General features: G+C 42.2%; 1 protein-coding gene across 2 annotated transcripts in view; it reads left to right on the top strand.

The window, feature by feature from the left end:
• The window catches only part of FARSB (phenylalanyl-tRNA synthetase subunit beta), a 51334-nt gene that overhangs the window by 9889 nt on the left and 21429 nt on the right, over window positions 1-20016 (top strand). For both annotated transcript variants that reach the window (XM_061636783.1, XM_061636782.1), the window contains exons 5-13: window positions 5219-5334; window positions 9030-9180; window positions 9847-9955; window positions 12204-12274; window positions 12780-12841; window positions 12938-12989; window positions 14692-14753; window positions 17363-17570; window positions 17972-18052. In XM_061636783.1, coding sequence (XP_061492767.1) covers window positions 5219-5334; window positions 9030-9180; window positions 9847-9955; window positions 12204-12274; window positions 12780-12841; window positions 12938-12989; window positions 14692-14753; window positions 17363-17570; window positions 17972-18052 — 912 coding nt within the window. The remainder of the gene's footprint in view (window positions 1-5218; window positions 5335-9029; window positions 9181-9846; window positions 9956-12203; window positions 12275-12779; window positions 12842-12937; window positions 12990-14691; window positions 14754-17362; window positions 17571-17971; window positions 18053-20016) is intronic.

Below are 20016 nucleotides of genomic sequence, written 5' to 3'. Positions count from 1 at the left end.
CGAGGAAGCTCTAAAGGGAGTTCTGGTTGATCCAAAAGACACCCAAAAACCGGTTCTGGCCACAGTCAAGAACATCGACCACAGGCCCTTCAGGCGATTTCCCTCCTTTTGTTCTAACCAGTCCTTTTGAGGAACGCGGCCAGGAGGACGAGGCCGCGACTTCAGACCCTATGACTCCAACGCATTCAGGGGCTCCTGGAACCGACGCTTCCAGGGCAGAGGTCAGTACCAAGGGCGCAGGGGCAACTCATCGTCCTCATATAGGGGAGGCCCTCGCCTACACAAGTAGTATTAACGCCCTCCCCATAGGTGGCAGATTACTTACTACGCCTTACTACGGTCTCCTGGATCAGAGACCTTTTCACTTACGGCTATACCATAGAGTTCTGGGCAACCCCATCAGACAGATTCCATCCGTCTCCTTGCCCAAGGGCACCAGCCAGGCACAACATCATGCAGACAGCTATACATCACCTCTTGGACATAGCGGCAGTAGAGCCAGTTCCCACAACTGAGAGGTCGGAAGGGGTGTACTCCCTCCTATTTGCTGTGCCAAAACGAGATTTATCTTGGAGGGCGGTATTGGACCTCAAGTTTGTCAACCGTTTTGTAACATACCGCAGGTTCAAAATGGAATCTCTCCATTCCATTACCGAGAGTCTGCATGAAGGAGACTTCCTGGCTTCTATCGACCTTAAGGAAGCGTATCTCCATGTGCCCATTTGCATAGCCCACAGAAAGTTTCTTCGGTTTGCCTTTGGCCACCAACATTTTCAATATAGAGCGATGCCATTTGGCCTCTCCTCTGCTCCAAGAGTATTTACCAAGGTGCTACTCATCCTAGTGGCTTACCTTCGGACCCAAGGGGTTCATATCTACCCATATTTGGATGATCTGCTGATACGGTCCAAGTCTGAAGAGCTGGCTCATCATCATTTAATGATCACCCTCAATGTTTTGCAGACCTACGGCTGGCTTGTCAACTTCGACAAAAGCCATCTCCAACCAACCCAACGCCTACTACACCTTGGGGCAATGTTGGACACGCTGCAGGCAATGGTCTTCCTGGCTCCAGATCGCATCACTGCCATCACAAGCATCGCAAGGTCCCTGATGCAACAAACATCCGCAGACGTCATGCTTCTCGCCAGAGCGCTCGGGATGTTTATCTCCACAATCCACATTGTGCCCTGGGCTCGAGCCCACACTCGGCCCCTTCAGTGGACTCTGTTGCCTTTTCAAAAAGACATTGCCAGCTCCAACCATCGCAAAGTTCGTTTGAGCCCCGCTCTGCGCCTCTCCTTCCACTGGTGGACCAAGGTTCAACATCTCTCCAAGGGCACGTCGTTCAGAGAACCCCGCAGAACCGTCGTGACCACAGACGCCAGCCTCATAGGTTGGGGAGCCCACTGCAACTCCCAGTACGTTCAGGGGGTTTGGCCCAACGCAGAGCAATCTCGAAGCATCAACTGGCTGGAACTAAAGGCTGTCCACTTGGCTCTATGTCATTTTCAGTCTCTGTTCCCTTTGCATCATGTGCTCATTCGAACAGACAACACGTGTGTAAAATCACATTTGAACAGACAGGGGGGCACCAGGTCTCGTCCTCTGCAGGACTTAGCCTTCCTCATCTTTGTCTGGGCAGAACAACATCTACAATCCCTGAAAGCAGAGCACCTCAGAGGGATTTGGAATGTGACAGCAGACTGGCTCAGCAGACAACAGGTCTTCCCGGGAGAATGGAAACTTCATCCAGCCATTTTCCATCGTCTCCAGTGTCGGTTCGGCGCCCTCTCAGTCGACCTGTTTGCTTCCAGTCACAATTGCCAGCTTCCAAGGTACTTTGCCCGATACCTGGACTCAACAGCAGAAGCAGTGGATGCTCTGACAACACCGTGGCCAGACGGTCTATTGTACGCCTTTCCTCCCATACCATTGTTAGCCAAAACCTTGAGGAAGGCGCGAACCGAAAGGGCACAGCTGGTTCTGATAGCACCATTTTGGCCACGCCGTCCGTGGTTCTCAGATCTTCTGGCAATGTCAATGATGGATCCTTGGACACTTCCAGTAACGCCAGACCTCCTATCCCAGGGTCCAGTACTGCACCAGGACCCTACTTGGCTCAATCTAACAGCGTGGCGTTTGAACGGAGACACTTGAGGTCAGCTGGACTGTCTGACGCTGTGATTGATATTATTTTGGCCTCGAGAAGACCATCTACCACTCGCATTTATCAACATACCTGGGTGGCTTTCTCCAAGTGGTGTCAGTCCCACCACCACGATCCATCCCAGGCCAATGTGCACCAGGTGCTCCAATTTCTCCATAGTGGCTTTATGATGGGACTTCGACCCAACACTCTACGTTGACATGCATCTACTCTGTCATCCATTCTCTCAGTGTCCTCTCCTGGAGATCATATTTCCTCACATCCATTCATCAAACGTTTTTTGAGGGGAGTCGCCCTACGCTCTCCGGCTGTTGTCCATCGGTTCCCCTCATGGAGTTTGCCGAAAGTTCTGCAGGCTTTGCAACGCCCTCCGTTTGAACCCATCAGGACTGTGCCCCTACGTATACTGTCCTTCAAGGTCCTGTTTCTGATCGCAATCACATCTGCCAGACGCGTCTCGGAGTTGGGCGCATTGTCTTCTGCTAGACACCTCTGCGTCTTCCATAAGGACTCTGTTGTGCTGAAGACTGACCCTTCCTTTCGTCCCAAGGTCGATTCAGTTTTTCATTGCAACCAGGACATTGTTTTGCCTTCCTTTTGCCCGAATCCTACCCATCCTCTCGAGAAGGCTTGGCATTCGTTGGATGTCCGGAGGGCTCTCAAGACCTACCTGTCTAGGACCCAAGAGATTCGACGAACGGAGTCTCTGTTTGTATCCTTTCATCCAAGGTCTATGGGGCATAAAGTATCCAATCCTACCTTATCCCGTTGGTTAAGGGCATGCATTACTTTAGCATATGAGTCCCTGAAGCTGTCAGTTCCAGCTAGTATAACGGCTCATTCTACCAGGTCAGCTGCCACCTCGGCTGCTTTTGCCACTAATGCTCCTGTTGCCGATATTTGTAGGGCTGCAGTCTGGTCTACCCCACACTCGTTCATAAGGCATTATAAAATTGATCGTTATGCCTCTGCTGATGCATCTTTTGGCAGACGAGTGTTGCAACAGGTTCTTAATGAGGATTAACATGTGGGTGGTCCCTCCCTATATGGGTTGCTTTGGTACATCCCACGGTGATGGCCCACCTCCTATGGAAAATGTACCATTGGTCTCACCTGAAAGGTGATTTTCATAGGAGGGGGCCATCACGACCCTCCCAGTTGGAGGATGACCAGACATTTTATCAATGGGTTACATGTTATTGTTACGCTATTATATTTAAATGTAAGAGTGAAGTCAAGATTTTTAGTTCTGTTATGTTATGTAGTTATGTTAGAGTCATGTTGTTATGCATGTGACTATTATGTTATTTTCCTGGCGGGCCTGTTGGCCTTGTTCTTGTATTTTTAGATATCTCTTTTTAGACTCGCTACGAATGAACTGGAGAGTGGGAGGGGCATGACGTCCCTAGTCTTGACTTCAAAAACATTCTTGCCTTCGCACGATAGGTGGAACTATTTCCCACGGTGATGGCCCCCTCCTATGAAAATCACCTTTCAGGTGAGACCAATGGTACAGTTTTTGTCACAGAGGGCCTTTGGATGAAAGGCGGGGTATAAATAAAATTTAATAATAATAATAACAACAACATTCTCATCCTATTACAATCAAAGGATCTCTTCTTCTTGCTCCCTCTGCCAAAACCAACTTCTTTTCTGGGAATATATATATTTGTGAAAATACGCTTTGTTAAATGTTAGTCCCAGCTTAAATGGCTAATAACAGGCAACAATTTCTAAACAGCTGACTCTTGAGTCCCATGGTAAAATTTTAAAAAGTAGTATTGTAGGATCAATCTCTCAATTCTGACTTGAAAAGTCAGAATAGATATTATCTGGTTCATGTTTATTGTGTTTAAATTCAAGTGTTCAAATTATTAAGAGCCTTCTGCCATTGTGTGGTTCTTGTAATTTTCAATGCTATAATTGTCTGTTTCACTGAAACAATGTTTTGTTCCTAAAATTTAAATTAATCCAGACACCATTTACTGTGAATATTGACACTGTTTAAACTCATACAAGGGACTTGTACTGACTTGGTGAAATGTTCACTTTTTATCGTTGAATTGCGGAGCGCTGTGTCATATCACAGTTTTCTTTTGAAACTCTGTTTTCAGTTCAGACACAGTTTACCATGTTGTATGAATGTCAGGTTGCAGGGAGGGGGGTTGTGGATTGATAACAGCAAGTCTGACATCTCCTTGGGGTCCCAGAACTATTTCCATGATTCTTTGAATCTTAATGTCAGCTCTTCACTGAGACAGCAGTGTCTGTGGGGGTGCAGGCAGGGCTGGAGATTCCTTGGTAATTGCCAGGCCGTAAGTCCTCAGCCAGCAGCTTGGCTATAAATCTGCCAGGCTAGCAAGGAGGAAGCAAGACAAGGGCAGAGGCCGTTCGAAGCTTACGTGCCAAGCCAGAAATCCAGAAGAGACGTCAGTGAAGGTCCGGGTCTAGTTTGCCGAGAGATCAGTCTAAGGTTCAGGAGTATAGGAAGACACACAGTGGTCATGCCTGACGTTGTAGTCAGCAACAAGCTGAAGCCAAGGTTTGACTTTTAAGGAGCAGGTTTGTCAGCAGGTGTGAGCCATTAGCGTTTTGGCTTTAAGTGGACAGGCCTGCCCTTCTTCTGCCTGACCTTCTGTTGTCTACGTTCTGCAGGTGAGGGGGGGAGTATCCTGTTCACTGTCTGCATCTGGCTGAAGGGCTTCAGCTGTGTCTGGGGTGCTCTGCAGCTGAGGGGGAGAAGGAGCTGGGTTCTCAGGAGTTTCCTCCGTTTCTCCTTCTGGGTCTGCTGCTTCTGGGTCTGCTGCTGTTACTCCCGAGTCATCCTCATCTGATGAGTCCTCTGACGGGGCCATGACACTTAATTACTCTTTTCCTGCTAGCAAGTAGTGTTTTATTATAGAATATGGATTTTTTTTCTGATGGGTTTTGTGTTTTAAAATGAAGATTAATTTCATAAAACACCCTGTCTGGATTGCTTCTTAGTGGCAGAATAGAATCTCCCCCCAAATTCCCTACTCCCTGTAATTGTACCCTTACAAATTGCAGACTACTCAAGTCCGTCCTTACGCTGTGGCTGCAGTTCTTCGTAACGTAACTTTTACCAAGGACCGCTATGATAGCTTTATTGATCTACAAGAAAAATTACATCAGAACATATGCAGGTTTGTTGACAGTTATATATATGCAGCTGAGCAAATGCCATTTATTTTCAATTATGAATGATCAAACATTGGTAGTGTATGCATGTCACTTAAAACCATAATTAATCTTAACTATGATTTAAAGGCAAATTGCTCTTCCCTTGCTCCTGCTGCTGTTATGCCGCCGTGAGCTAAGCCATTGTTTGGCTTAACATTGTGTACAAAACCGTGCTTGTTGTTTATCTCTCTCCAAACAAACCATGAGCTGTAACAAAGGTTTGTTGTTGGGTTACTGCCCGTGGTTTATTTGAGGGAAACTATGAGCCCAGCTTTGGGTTTAATATAAAGCCACTGTTGATTTAGCATCAACAGTGTTTCAGGAGCATGGCAGGAGTAAAGCAGCCATATTTTTTCACTCCATACACAAGATTGCTATACATTCACATTTAAACAATAGTTAAGTTTATCTATGGTTAAAGTGACGTGTGAACCAGGCCAATGTCTTAAAAAAGTTATGATTTTGCATGTTGAAGGAGAAGATGGTAACGACTGATGAAGGCTTGTGCACAGTAATGGGAACAGAGAGATGGGCTTTAATAGGGCCCAGTAACAGTCCTCAGAAAAATGTAGTAAGGCAGCCAAGCCATAAATCACATGGTCTTTGATGTCTGTATACTAATGCACAGAGCATGGGAAACTAACAGGACGAACTTGAACTCTTAATACGGGAGGGTAATTATGACTTGATAGGTATAACTGAAACTTGATGGGATGACTCCCATGACTGGAATACAGCAATTGAAGGATATAACTTGTTCAAAAAGAACAGAAGGAATAAAAAGGGAGGTGGAGTCACGCTATATGTTAAAAGTGTATATCTCTGCAGAGAAATACAGGAAGATGAGCTTAGTAGCTCCACCAAGAGTATCTGGATTAAAATTAATGGGCAAGTAATAAAAGGAATGTGGTGCTTGGAGTCTACTACCAACCACCCAATCAAGGAGAAGAGGAGAATGTAACTTTTGAAAAGCAAATTGCCAATGTTTCGAGGAGGCATGATGTAGTAGTAATGGGGGACTTCAATTATCCCGATATCTGTTGGGAGACAAATTCTCACTTGTGTTGGAGATAACTTTCTCCTACAGGAAGTGGAGGGAGGAAACAACCAGAGGATCAGCTATCCTGGACTTGATTCTAGGGATGATTTGGTGAATGAAGTGGCAGTTATGGGAACTCTGGGGGAAAGTGACCACACCATACTTGAATTCTTAATTTTAACAGCAGCGAAAGCTGAGAGTAGCCATACGCTCACCCTGGACTTCAGGAAAGCTGATTTTAATAAACTCAGAACAATTGTAAGTACCATTCCATGGCAAGTGACCCTAATGAGAAAAGGAGTCCAAGATGGGTGGGAGTTTCTAAAAAAGGAAATTCTAAAAGCGCAATGGCAAGCAATTCCGACAAGGAAAAAAGGGGGGAAACAGCAGAAGAAGCCAATGTGGCTTCACAGAAAGGTTAGATGACCTGAAAACAAAAAAGGACACATACAGGAAGTGGAAAGAAGGCCAGGCCACAAAGGAAGAGTACAGGCAGGTATCACGGAATTGCAGGGATGGTGTCAGGAAGGCTAAAGCTGAGAATGAGCTGAGGCTAGCGAGGGATGCTAAAAGCAACAAAAAAGCTTTCTTCAGGTATGTCCATAGTAAAAGACAGAGAAAAGAAATGGTGGCACAGCTACTCAATGAGGATGGCAAAATGATAACAGATGACAAAGAAAAAGCAGAAGTGCTCAATTCCTAGTTTGGCTCAGCCTTCTCCCAAAAAAGGGTCTATGACCCTCTCAGGAAACATGAAGTAGAAGGGGTAGGATTGGAACTTGAGATTGATAGACAAATGGTCAAGGAATATCTAATCACTTTGAACGAGTTCAAATCCCCAGGAACCAATAAACTGCATCCTAGAGTATTGAAGGAACTGGCTGAAAAACTCTCAGAACTGCTATCTATTATCATGAAGGACTGGTGAAGTGCCAGATGGCTGGAGAAGAGCTAATGTTGTCCCTATCTTCAAAAAGGGCAAGAAGGAGGAACCTGGGAACTACAGACCAGTCAGCCTAACATCAATCCCTGGAAAAACTCTGGAGCAGATTATAAAGCAGTCAGTCTGTAAGCAACTGGAAAATAATGCAGTGATTACTAGGAGCCAATATAGATTTATGAAGTATAAATCCTGCCAAACTAGTCTTATCTCGTTTTTTGATCAGGTAACCTCCCTTGTAGACTGTGAGAATGCTGTGGATATAATATATCTCAACTTCAGCAAAGCTTTTGACAAAATGCCCCATGATACTCTGATTACCAAGCTAGCTAAATGTGGGCTGAATGGAACAACTATTAGGTGGATCCACAGTTGGCTCCAGAATCATACTCAAAGAGTGCTTATCAATGGTTCCTTCTCAAACTGGGTGGAAGTAACAAGTGGGGTACCACAGGGCTTGGTCCTGGGCCCAGTGTTCTTCAACATTTTATAAATGACTTGGATGAGGAGGTACAGAGCATGCATATCAAATTTGCAGATGATACAAAATTGGGGGGCACAGCTAATAACGTGGAAGACAGAAACAAAATTCAAAGGGACCTTGATAGGCTGGAGCATTGGGCTGAAAACAACAGAATGCAATTCAACAGGGATAAATGCAAAGTTCTACACTTAGGAAAAAGAAACCAAAAGCACAGTTATAAGATGGGGGATACTTGGCTCAGCAATACGACATGTGAGAAGGATCTTGGCATTGTTGTTGATCACAAGCTGAATATGAGCCAACAGTGTGATGTGGCTGCAAAAAAGGCAAATGCTATATTAGGCTGCATTAACAGAAGTATAGTTTTCAAATCGCATGAAGTATTAGTTCCCCTGTATTCAGTGCTGGTTAGGCCTCATCTTGAGTACTGAGTCCAGTTCTAGTCTCTGCACTTCAACGATGATGCAGACAAACTGGAACAGGTTCAGAGGAGGGCAACAAGGTTGATCAGGGGACTGGAAACCAAGCCCTATGAGGAGAGGCTGAAAGAACTGGGCATGTTTAGCCTGGAGAAGAGAAGATTGAGGGGAGATATGATAGGACTCTTCAAGTACATGAAAGGTTGTCACACAGAGGAGGGCCGGGATCTCTTCTCGATCATCCCAGAGTGCAGGACACAGAATAATGGGCTCAAGTTGCAGGAAGCCAGATTTCAACTGAACATCAGGAAAAACTTCCTAACTGTTAGAGCCATATGACAATGGAAACGGTTACCTAGAGAGGTAGTGGGCTCTCCGACACTGGAGGCATTCAAGAGGCAGCTGGACAGCCATCTGTTGGGAATGCTTTGATTTGGATTCCTGCATTGCATAGGGGGTTGGACTTGATGGCCTTATAGGCCCCTTCCAACTCTACTATTCTATGATTCTATACAAAGGAGAATGTTTTTAAGCAGTGTTTTGCCTATTTTAAACACTTTGTGTTTTTAAAAAGGAATAATTGAGGAAGCTTCTTGGATAAAAACCTGATTTGATATTTTATTGTGTAACACTGAAAGGTCATTGGACATGCCCAGATGACTGAATGGAAGTGATTTAATATTTCTATGAAGATTCTGTATCTGTAGTTTTTAAAGCAGGGAATGTCAAAAGAGGGTGGAATTGTCATTACTAATTTGTCTTGTTTTTCTTTATAGGAAAAGATCATTAGTAGCAATTGGTACCCATGATCTTGACACAGTCTCTGGTCCATTTACATACACAGCTAAACCACCATCTGAAATTAAATTCAAACCTTTGAATCAGGACAAAGAGTACAGTGCTTCTGAAATCATGGATCTGTACAGGGTAAGTGACTGCAAAGCAATAAGGTGTGTTTTCATAAAAACACTCAATGTTGTAGAAATGTTTCAGTATGAGATGCTGTGAACTGAGGGGAGGAAAGGAGTTAGGATGGATATTGCTTGTTACTGAAAGAGAATTTGAGAAGTTGTTGCACAGTCAAAGTGGTTTTGCAGAGAAGGGGGTTAAAATTCTCCCTCCTGTAAAAGCAGCAAGTAAACAAAACAATGCATCCCTCCTCAATACTTGCCACAACTCTTGACACTTTTAGAATTTTAAGACAGCTGTACAAACTAAGTGCCAATAGCAGCATGAGACAGAACTAAACTTTTTTTAGTGTTCTTTTCCTGAAAAAGACAGTTAAACCATTGTTTGTATACATACAGTATACATTCATAGACTCCTGAAGAAAGATCATGACTAAAGGAAAATAGGAGAAATAAAGTTCTGCTGATGAAGTGGGCACTAAAATGATGTCCATTTCCCCTGTATGTGCGTGTTTTCCCTGGTGAAGTACTTCAGCATGTGACTTTTTTTGTAGCAAAAATGGAATACATCTGTTAGTAGTATTAGCATTTTTTTAAAATAAATGTTGCTGTCATTACAGGATGATACCTTGCAGATATCTTAGGAAAGAAACATTAATATTAATATATGCCTTATTTGTTTTAGACGGATAGCTATCTTAGGCATTATCTACACATTATTGAAAGTGAACCACTTTACCCGGTTATCTATGATAGTAGCGGTGTTGTTCTTTCCATGCCACCGATAATTAATGGTAAGATTTTGCCTTTCTTTTTGTGTGTGTGTTACTTTGTTGCTGTGTATCTGCTGCCTGGTAATGACTTTCTTCTATTACAGTAAAGTTCATTGTTTTGTTCATACCAGTACAGCTCTGATATTGCTTCTTTGCTTGTCTTGAACGTAGTAACATTTTGTTTGGTCTCTGGGGATCTCTTCATGCATTTTTTAAATCTATTCTCAAGTTTTTCTAAAACCTATAATGAAAACAGAGTATATTCTGTGTTTTATAAATGTAAAATGTTGAAAAAAATATAAAGTCTATAAGTGCAACAAAGAGTTGTTCAAAAATGTATATATGTATTACATAAGCATGCTTGTCAGGGCCAAATTGGTTTTATACACTGTTGCAAACCCTGTTGCTTGCTGTGGAAGGACTCCAAAGTTTTGACCCATCTTTAGAATGATATTGAACAGTTATGAAAGCTTCACTCCCAAAAACATGGACATGGATGGCAGTTAATAACTCTTGTTTCTTGGTAGTTCTTGTTATAGTTGACAGTGGGATCCTGTATCTTTTCATACTGAAAGTTGCCTTGCATACCTTCATTTATTGTTTTTTAAAGAAGTTGACTGTTCAGTACTTTTCCTTTTGCTGGGGTATGCAGTCATGGATGAAGTCTTTTAAAGCACCCTTGCATATGCATGTGATACTTCCCAATTGTCAGCTGTAGAAAGGGGGAAAGCCCTATATTGTAGCAAATCTCCCCCTACCAAAGTTGGAAGTGGGAGAATAGGACTGCAATCATGTACATGTTTTATGGCAGTCAAGGCCTATTGATTTTTCAGTGGAACTTGCTGGTGCATAATGTGCTCAGCTTAATTGACATATAAGGACAACCTGTTTGTGGTTAATCCACAAGATTCTTAGAACCTACTTGTGGGCAGTTTACTTCTTCTCTTGTCCTGCTTCTCCTCTGTGCTTGTGTTCTGTAAGACATTACAAAAAACCAAATTGTGTTGTATGTGCCAATGTATTAATTGACAGATGAAATAATTAGGTACAGGTTTTCATGATAAAAAAGAAATCACACCTTTGTGCACATTTTATTGATTAGTAACATGCAGCGCTAACCTTTTAATAAAGAACAGTCTTGCTGAAGTTTATAGGGCATTGAAAAGTAAATAGTTTTTGGTATTCAGTGTTGTGGGGAGAAGACAGGGTATACTTTACTATATATAACAGAGATACAAGACAGTTTCTGACCTTTTGAGCCTGTTGGATTTGTGCAGTATCACCATTTGAAACATTTCACCTTTATTTAGAGCATTTATATACATAAATATGTCCCAGGATGGTTTAGAGTAAAAAGGTAAAAAGCAGTAAAAGGCAATAAAAATAACAAAACAATTATTAAAACACTTAAGTACAGTGACATCGGTATGATGTTCAATCTCTGGATTTGTGAAAACATGAAGTAACATATTTTAAAGATAAATTTTTGAGATCCATTTATACCAATTAGTTATTGAAATGCTACCATCTGCATGTCTTTTTTATTTTTTTAAAAAAACTCACTATATTTAGAAAAGTGTTCATTAGTAACCTACAGGTATTCACTCATATGTTTTCTTCAGCTACAGAAAATTCTATGCCTCCTCAAAAATCTGGCATTGAATTCCTACTGAAGAACTTGTAGTACTAACTCTGAATTTAGTTTGCTGCTTTTTTAGCAGATTTTAAACATTTGTAAAAAAATGAATGCAGTAACATCGATTAACAACAGAATCCTGTTATGAAAATGTTGTATGCATGTTACTGTGAAAATATTAGTTTTCTACTGACTACATTGCACCCCTCCCTACTGACTTCTTTTCAAGGGGCAGGATTAAGCAAACAAACCAACCCTATGTACATAGCTATGTTGATACAACTAAATTTCACACTCTCTTCTTGCTCATAGCAGCTTGCTACATTATCCAGAATGCTGTTTCTGGAACTGAGAGGAAAATTCTCAAACATCCTGCTATGTAGTGTGAGAAGCCTGAGGAGGAGGAGAGTAAGAAATCCTATTGGACACCCATAAGCATTTGGTACATGCCAGAAAACACTGGATCCTATGCCGAATGCCTAAGTTATGTTACTATGCCTGCTAGTAACTCTAATTTCAATGTTCGGTGGGGGGGGGATTAGGAAGATCAACAAACCTGTCCATATTTTAAATAAAAGGTCAACTTTCTTGCAATATCAAACAACCTCAAATGTCTGTATCTGTATTTTCCAGGGGAGCATACAAAAATAAGTCATAACACCAGAAATGTGTTCATTGAATGTACAGCTACAGATCTTACTAAGGTAAATAAGTCTGACATAGAACAAAGTATAATTCTCATTTGCAGAGTACAATGGAAACAGTGCATCTTTGAAGCTAGCCTTATCAGCTGGTGCACATTAATCTCCAGAAATGAATCTTCAGCAGAGTATACATAAGAACTCAAGTTGATATTTTACAAAGGGAATCTATTTCTAAATCCACCAGATCATAGGATCCGGTCATTATTGGGCTAAGGTGTTGCACTGACATTGAATTTTAGAGCAATAAAGTCCATATGGGGCCCATACCATTTGAAGCTCTGATCTTCCAGCAGTCTTGTAGCTTCATATTTGAAAAAATCAGTTGGCTGTAACTAGTTGGGTTTGGTGGCTTTTCCCCTGCATTTTTTGGGGGGAGGGGAGAGCAGTTATTTTTGGAAGGTGATAGACTGCTTAAGTATCTCGTTGTGAACTAGCATTGTAGTCTTGTATTGAAACTGTGTCATGTACATTAATCTAAGTAGTAGATATATTATCTATCTTTAAGGCAAAAATTGTTCTTGACATCCTTGTCACAATGTTCAGCGAATACTGCCAGAAGCCGTTCACGTGAGTTAACATGAACTCTTTTTTTTGGTAAATATGTTCATGCCTTCTGTATTTTTCATGTTAAACATAGTTGGCTTGGTCTTTTTCCTCCTTCAGTGTTGAAGCAGCAGAAGTAACTTATCCTAATGGGAAAAGCTACATCTTTCCAGTGAGTATTGCAAAAGTGACACAATCATAGCTTGTTTTTTATAAAGACACTGTGATGGACCCACTTTTTAGAAGGAGTCATAAGTCAGGATGTGTACTCTTTTTCCCAGCTTACATATGATCTGCAGGGTACTCTGGATACCACCTCTGATTTGTTCCCTTGTACTCTGCAGAGCTCCTTTACTGGGTAATGTTCCAACTGTTTTCTCAGAAATGTCCTACTATGCATCTTTGAGTACAGTGCCAGCCCAAAACATTTTGCTGCCTGACATGGAGCCCAAATGATGCCCCACCCCACTAGAACCAACCCTTTTGAGGGCCTTGCTGTGCCAATTGGACATCGGTATCTGCCTTCATCTGTCCTCTTCTTCTCCCTCTGCCCCCTCCCCCCACTTCATGTTGCCACATGAAACAGGTTCGTTTCACACTATCCAAGTAGTCCTTCTAGTCTTCCTCCAAAATGGATTGTGCCTTTGGGTGCTGAGACTATGCAAGAGAATGATACACTCTCAGACCCAGAGATCTAGTCCAACTTCTATAAGGTTCTTCTCTACTGCATTCTGTATTGCTTAATCACAATAATAAAAATAATTGTAATCATGAATAACTGTAATTTATTAAAAAAGCTGTAAACACATCCAAAGGATGCCTGGATTCCAAACCTCCCATGTGCAAGCAGAATGTCCTTCCATACACAGGGATGCATGTTTTTTCTTGCACCTGCATGCTCTTTTGCCTCCTTAAGTGCTGTTACAGATAGGTCGCTCTGACCTTGATCAGGGGTGAGGGTAGGCACAGCTCGAAAGGGGGAGCTGAAAAGCCCCCATGTATGAGCAGAATACTGCGTGGTGCTTTGGATCCTAGACTGGGGGGGGGATGAAATCCAGTCACTGTCAGCCAATACAACATATCCTATTAAAACACTAAGCTTTAGCTAAGCCATGAGATGCCAACAATAATGTCTGAGCAAGCACCAGAGCACGGGTGTCACCACAGAAGAGGTGCATTTCCATGCCTCCACAATCCACACATTTTAAAAAGTCTCAATAAATGGGTCTGAGAGAGTGGGGAGGGACCTATGGGAGTAATCACTCTGTAAGGTCATCAGCCCCCAGACTGTCTAGGGTGTTAGAACATAGCGGCCATTGCTTAGAAGTAACACCAGAAGCAAATGGGTCACCAGTGCAGTTATCCATAGCAAAAATGTTGTGCTCCTGGGACCAGCCCTTTTCAAAAGGAGGGGTGAATCTTCTGAACTATCTTCAATATCAGTGCCACATAGAGCACATTGCAGTAGTCAGTAGCCCAGTCCTTATCTGAGAAATTACCACAGTTGGATCTCCAGCCAAAGCTAGTGAAAGCCATCATCTGAGAATTTAGCTGCAAAGCTATGTCTTTGTCCTTTTGGGGGAGTGTAACCTTCTCTAGAGAGATAAAACTAGAAACCCTCCAGAGCTAGGCTATGTCTTGTCTGGCTTATCAGCTTGTTAACACTTTACAAAAGGGTTAAACTGATTCGAGAGGCATATGCTTCTCAATAGATGCTAATGCATAGTCAGAATAGCTAATGCTCATGTTTAAAGGCAGTATATCTCTGATTATCACCTGGTAAGTTGAACAACTGGGGGTAGTTATTTCCATTGTGCAAGGAAATTCTTAGAGAGAACTGAGTTCTGTATTGAAAACATTCCCTTTCTTTGTAGGAGCTGGCTTATCGTCGGGAAAAAATAAAACCTGAAATACTGAATAAGAAAATTGGAATTAGGTAAGTTAAATCTCTCCTCTTTCTTTGAAGACTATACATAAGGTGTCACTGATAGCATTTGTGTCACATTTCTGAAGCTTGCTATGTTAATTTTTAGCAGGGGCTTGTCATGTGCTTAAAGCCTAGCCTATGTTTTATTTATTATGATTTATAAGCCACTTTTGGGGTATTCATTTAAATATCAAAATACAATAAAACAATAACAAAAGCAGCAGAGTGAAAATCTGATGGAAAATCTGTTTGGTAGAGTCCAGAATGCCCTAGACACCATTTTCCTGGAATGTCATCTGTCAAAGAAAGGTAGGCTAAGTTAAGCATCTCCCTGCATCTGTTATTCATATTAATGAGGTTTGTGTGTGATACTGTGGGCTAGAGTACTGTCATAATAAAGTTAGAGAATGCCACAGTGCCACTAAATGAATAAATTTTGCACCCACTATTAAGTAATTAGTTTTGAACGGATATGTACTATCGCTTCAAAGCTGTGCCTTTTTCATTTGTTGTTCTTATTTATTTATTAATATACCACCATTTCTTAAAACCACAGAGCAATTTACAATACACATAACATTAAAAAATGAAACACTTTCTCAATTCAGCAGTGAAACACAACCATTTTAAAACAAATACATAATTCAGCTCAAAAAGCATTGTAGAGCATCCAATACAAACTTTCTAAGCCCACCATATCATGAAGTTCCAAAGACCTTGCTTTGTGTACTCTTAGACACCTTAGGGAAGCCATTTGGGGGCAGAAAGACAAGGTAGAATTTTTCCCTATGGGAGGAGCAAATATTTGACGGGAAAGTTAAGTGTGGACCCATCCAAGGTTCTCCTCTACTTGTACCACTGGTTTACTGAAATATTTAACTATGCTAAGAAAGTTTTAGCATTGCTATCAAAAAATCCATCGTCTTTGTTCTGCCACTCAGCTCACATTTAAAGACCCATGAGTTCAGTATTTCAGCACACAGATGCAGGCACGCATGATCTCATCCAGTCATGCTGCAGCTAAAGTCTTAGTTTGTCCAAGGAGTATGCCCCTCATGTGAGACAGGCTACTGGACTTCTGAAATCTTTCTGCTCTTGGGTACTCAGCCCCTCTCTGCTCTTTTCCATTATGACAGCAATGTCACAATGTTATGAACTCTGGAGAATCTTTAGGTGTCCAGTGCTAGAGTTAAGGTCTTGGGGGATTGGAGATGGTATGTTGTTTTGTATCAGAGCGCTGGTTTGGCTTTGTAGGACTAGATCAGTAGGACAAGTAGGCTGCCATTTGAGCCTTTTATCATCAGTTGCTATGTGCTTTTTATTGCTGCCTTCCCCAACCTGGTGCCTTCCAGATGTTGTTGAACTACAACTCACATCATCTCTAATAGTTGGCCATGGTAACTAGGGCTGATGGGAGCTGTAGTCTAAAACATCTGGAAGACATCAGGATGGGGAAGGCTGACTCAATGTATCCAAATGTATGCCTTTTAACAGAAAGTGGCCAATTGCTATTTCAAGCAAAGGTTGGGTGACTGTAGGTCAGGGACGTTGTAGTTCTATGGTACCTTCCAACATTTTGATTGTATCTTTCAACATTGTGATTGCACAGTGCTGCACCATAAAAGTAGAATAAACACACATACCAGGTGATATTATTCTAGTAGGAGCCCCAGTTAGGAACAGGCACCAGTCTGTAGTGTAACTAACATAAAGATAAATCCTCCTTTGCTCAGTATACACAATGCTGCTGTCATTGATTCTTGTTACCTAAATGTAGGAGCTTGCCAAACTCTTTTACCTTCTTCACTCTATCTGCCTCCCATTTTCTTCTCCTGAAACTCTTTTTGCTTTTGTTCTTAAAATAGCATTGTCACTCTGGTTTCAGCTGCTTGAAATCACATCCTGTCTCTTTCGATCAGTGCTTTGTCTATGTCAGCGTTTCCCTACTAGTGGGCCACCAGAAGTTGTTGGACCACAACTCCCATCTTTCCTGACCATTGGCAATGCTGGCTGAGGCTGATGGGAGCTGTGGTCCCACAACATCTGGTGGCCCACTAGTTGGGAAAGGCTGGTCCATGTCTTTTCTTTTTCTCCCTCGCCCACAGAAGACCTAGCACTGAAGGTTGTGCAAGGAATGTTCTTGAGATCACAAGTACATTGCAACCAAAGTATATAGCCAGTTGTTGTTACATAGGTTGTAATAATGATCAAGTTGTCATGCTGTTGGATGAAAATAGCCTCCCAGGGTGTGATCTGGAACATTTTTGCTACTCCAGACTTTCTCTTGTAGTCCATAAGCAACTTTATACATACCTATTGGATAGTTTCTTTCAGCTCTACATGAGAGGATAAGTGTTGACGGGAGTTGAGGGTGTAAGGATGTTCGCTCAAAATGCCAGAGCTGGCATTTGAAAACTATAAGCCAAACTTTTTTGAAAATTGAAAGTTCTTACAAAGTCGCTCAACATTAAGATTACGATTTTATCTCCTGGCTTGATTTGTGAGTCTTGGCCATTTTGGAGGTACAGTGCTTGATCACTGTGCAAATGAAAAGCAGTGGCTTCAGAATGAAACCATGTGATATTTTTCTTTAAAAATTACTCTTGCTTATGTTTTAGTGAGACTCCATCAAACCTTGCAAAGCTGCTCACCAGGATGTGTTTGAAGTCGCACGTCACAGCGAATGGGAACAATATAGAGGTTGAAATCCCTCCTACCAGAGCTGACATTATCCATGCATGTGATATCATAGAAGACGCAGCAATAGCGTATGGCTATAATAACATTCAGATGACTATTCCGAAAACATACACCATAGCTAATCAAGTAAGATTGCACCCTTAAGTAAACAATCTGTATTGTCAGTTTAAAGGCCAGAAGTATGCCAGAAGGGTTCTTAGAAGAAAACTGTGCCTAAGAATTAAAACAATATTCTGTCATGTCTTGTAGCAAGGGGAGTTTACTGTAGTGGGGATACAAAACAGATGCCCAGTTGATCTGAGAAACTCCAAAGACCTGCAGTGGATGGGCTTTGAAAAAAGGCGAGGTATAAACCTGGAGGCCATATTAAATCTCTAACTGGGAATTGCATTTCCTCAGGAAAGGCCAGATGTAGCTGGTTGGAATCACCTTTTTTATTTTTAAAGCCGTTATAGCAGTCATTTCCATGATTTTATGATATTCCTTGAGCTGCAAGATGAAAAATTGTTTTTTTCTGTTTCCTGTAGTTTCCTCTCAATAAGCTCACAGAACTTCTGAGACAAGATTTGGCAGCGGCAGGCTTTACTGAAGCACTCACTTTTGCTCTGGTGCGTGTTAAAGATCTATTTCTGGAGGATAAGAAGACTTTAAAGGAGGATGCTATGCTGTTCTCTTATGAGGGTGCAGGTTGCAATAGTGTTATATGATCATGTTGTCAGGCCCTAATTTGGTAACGTCTCACTAAACATATCTCATGGCCCCCACTCTGGCAGTGGGAAGTAATTAGTTGCTGTTGTTTTGAGCTCTAAGATCCTGCATAACTTGCCATAAGCTTCCTAGCCTCACTGTCTCTCCTCTCTGCCTAATCCAATCAGGAGGAAGAGAGAAAATGAAAAATACGGAGCTTCCCTTTTCAGAAAGTTGTGGCTGTAAGAGAGCAAGCTGGTTATGGGACAAGGGTGTTGAGTGTGATCCTGCAGAACAAGTTGAGAACACACCTTTTGAAAGGGCAGTAAATTTGCTGGTCCTGGCCTTCTGCATCAAGACAGCAGAGCTTGACTGGCCGTTCTGTTATTTCCTGTGCCAAAAACAACCTCGGACAAACTTCTAAATTTGTTCTGATTTTGTAGAATGATGGTCAGCAGAGAAGGGAACTGACCAGCTGAGTCCAGGATGATTAATGCCTCTGCAGGAGGGGGCAGGCCCAGACACCTTGAAAGAAGCAGTGTGGGACTCCTTCTCAAGAAACCCTTAGACCATGAGGATTGTAATAAGTGGCTTGTCACACTCTTGGATGAAACTGATTATCTGGATCTATTCCAGTTTGGTTTTAGATCTGCTCCTCTTTGGGTGACCAGTTCCAGAAAGTGGTGCCTAGGGTGTACTGTTCAGCCCGGTGGCACTTGTAGTATATGATCTTCTCTCTGCTCCCCCCTTCCCCCCCAGCTTAGTGAAGTGCCATTAGTATGTTGGTGACACCCAGCTCTACTTATCCTTTTCATTGGCATTGGGTGAAGCAGTGAAGGTGCTGAATTAGTTTTTGGGAATCTGTAATAGAATGAAGGACCTGAAGCTCAGTCCAGACAAGGTTCTGTGTTAGGTAGTTCATCTGGCCAGAGAGATGGAGTTCAACCTGTTCTAGACAGAATTGCATGTCCCTTAAAGAACAAGGTTCACAGTTTGGGGATGCTGATAGGCCCAGGTGTCATCCATGGCATGCCCTTCACTAGCTAAAGCTGCTACACTAGCTGCAATCCCTCTTGGACAGAGAGAACCTGGTCACCGTTACTTCTCAAATTTCAGTTAGTATAGAGTACAGCTGTTAGACTAAGTAACCAAGGCCATTTATAGCGGGGTGGGAAACCTCTGGCCCTCCAGATACCTCTGGGCTACAGCTCCCATAATCCCTGGCCATTGACCATGTTAGACTGGAATGATAGGAGTTGGAGTCCAACAACTTCTGGAAGGCCACAGGTTCCCCACCTCTTATTTATTGAGGACATCTCTCACCAGTTCTTAAACAGCTACACTGTCCATTTTGGGGTACGGTTCAGTGTTAAATATGTTAACTATTGAAGCTGTAAATGGCTTGAGACCTGGCTACCTGAAGGACCAGCCTTTGTGTTACAAATCTGTTGAGATTTTATGAACTTCATCAGAGGTTTTTCTTTGAGTCCCACCACTGTTTGAGGCTGGACAGTGGGGACTTGGTGCTCTACAGTTGGAATACCCTCCCAGTGAAGCTCGCCTGGCGACAGCTTTGATGAATTTCTGGTGCCAGGCAAATACTTGATTATTTTCCCCAGCATCTCACATAGCTGGTTTTAATTGTTGTTTTATGGTTCTGCTGGCTTATATTCAGATTGATTTGATTATTATATTGTTTTTATGCTGAAAGGTGGCTAACAAATGTAGTGGTTTTGAAATCTAACACTGGATGTTCAAATTCTAAAAATGAAAGGCAGACTTGCCCAGATAGAGTTGGTATTTCCAGCCTTCCTATCCTGACCATTCCTTGACATTTAACTTCATGTTATTAGTAATTTTTGAACTTGAGTTATACTTAACATGA

The sequence above is a fragment of the Rhineura floridana genome, chromosome 7, assembly GCF_030035675.1.
Source record: "Rhineura floridana isolate rRhiFlo1 chromosome 7, rRhiFlo1.hap2, whole genome shotgun sequence".
NCBI lineage: Eukaryota > Metazoa > Chordata > Lepidosauria > Squamata > Rhineuridae > Rhineura > Rhineura floridana.
This window is presented reverse-complemented; position numbering and strand designations above follow the sequence as displayed.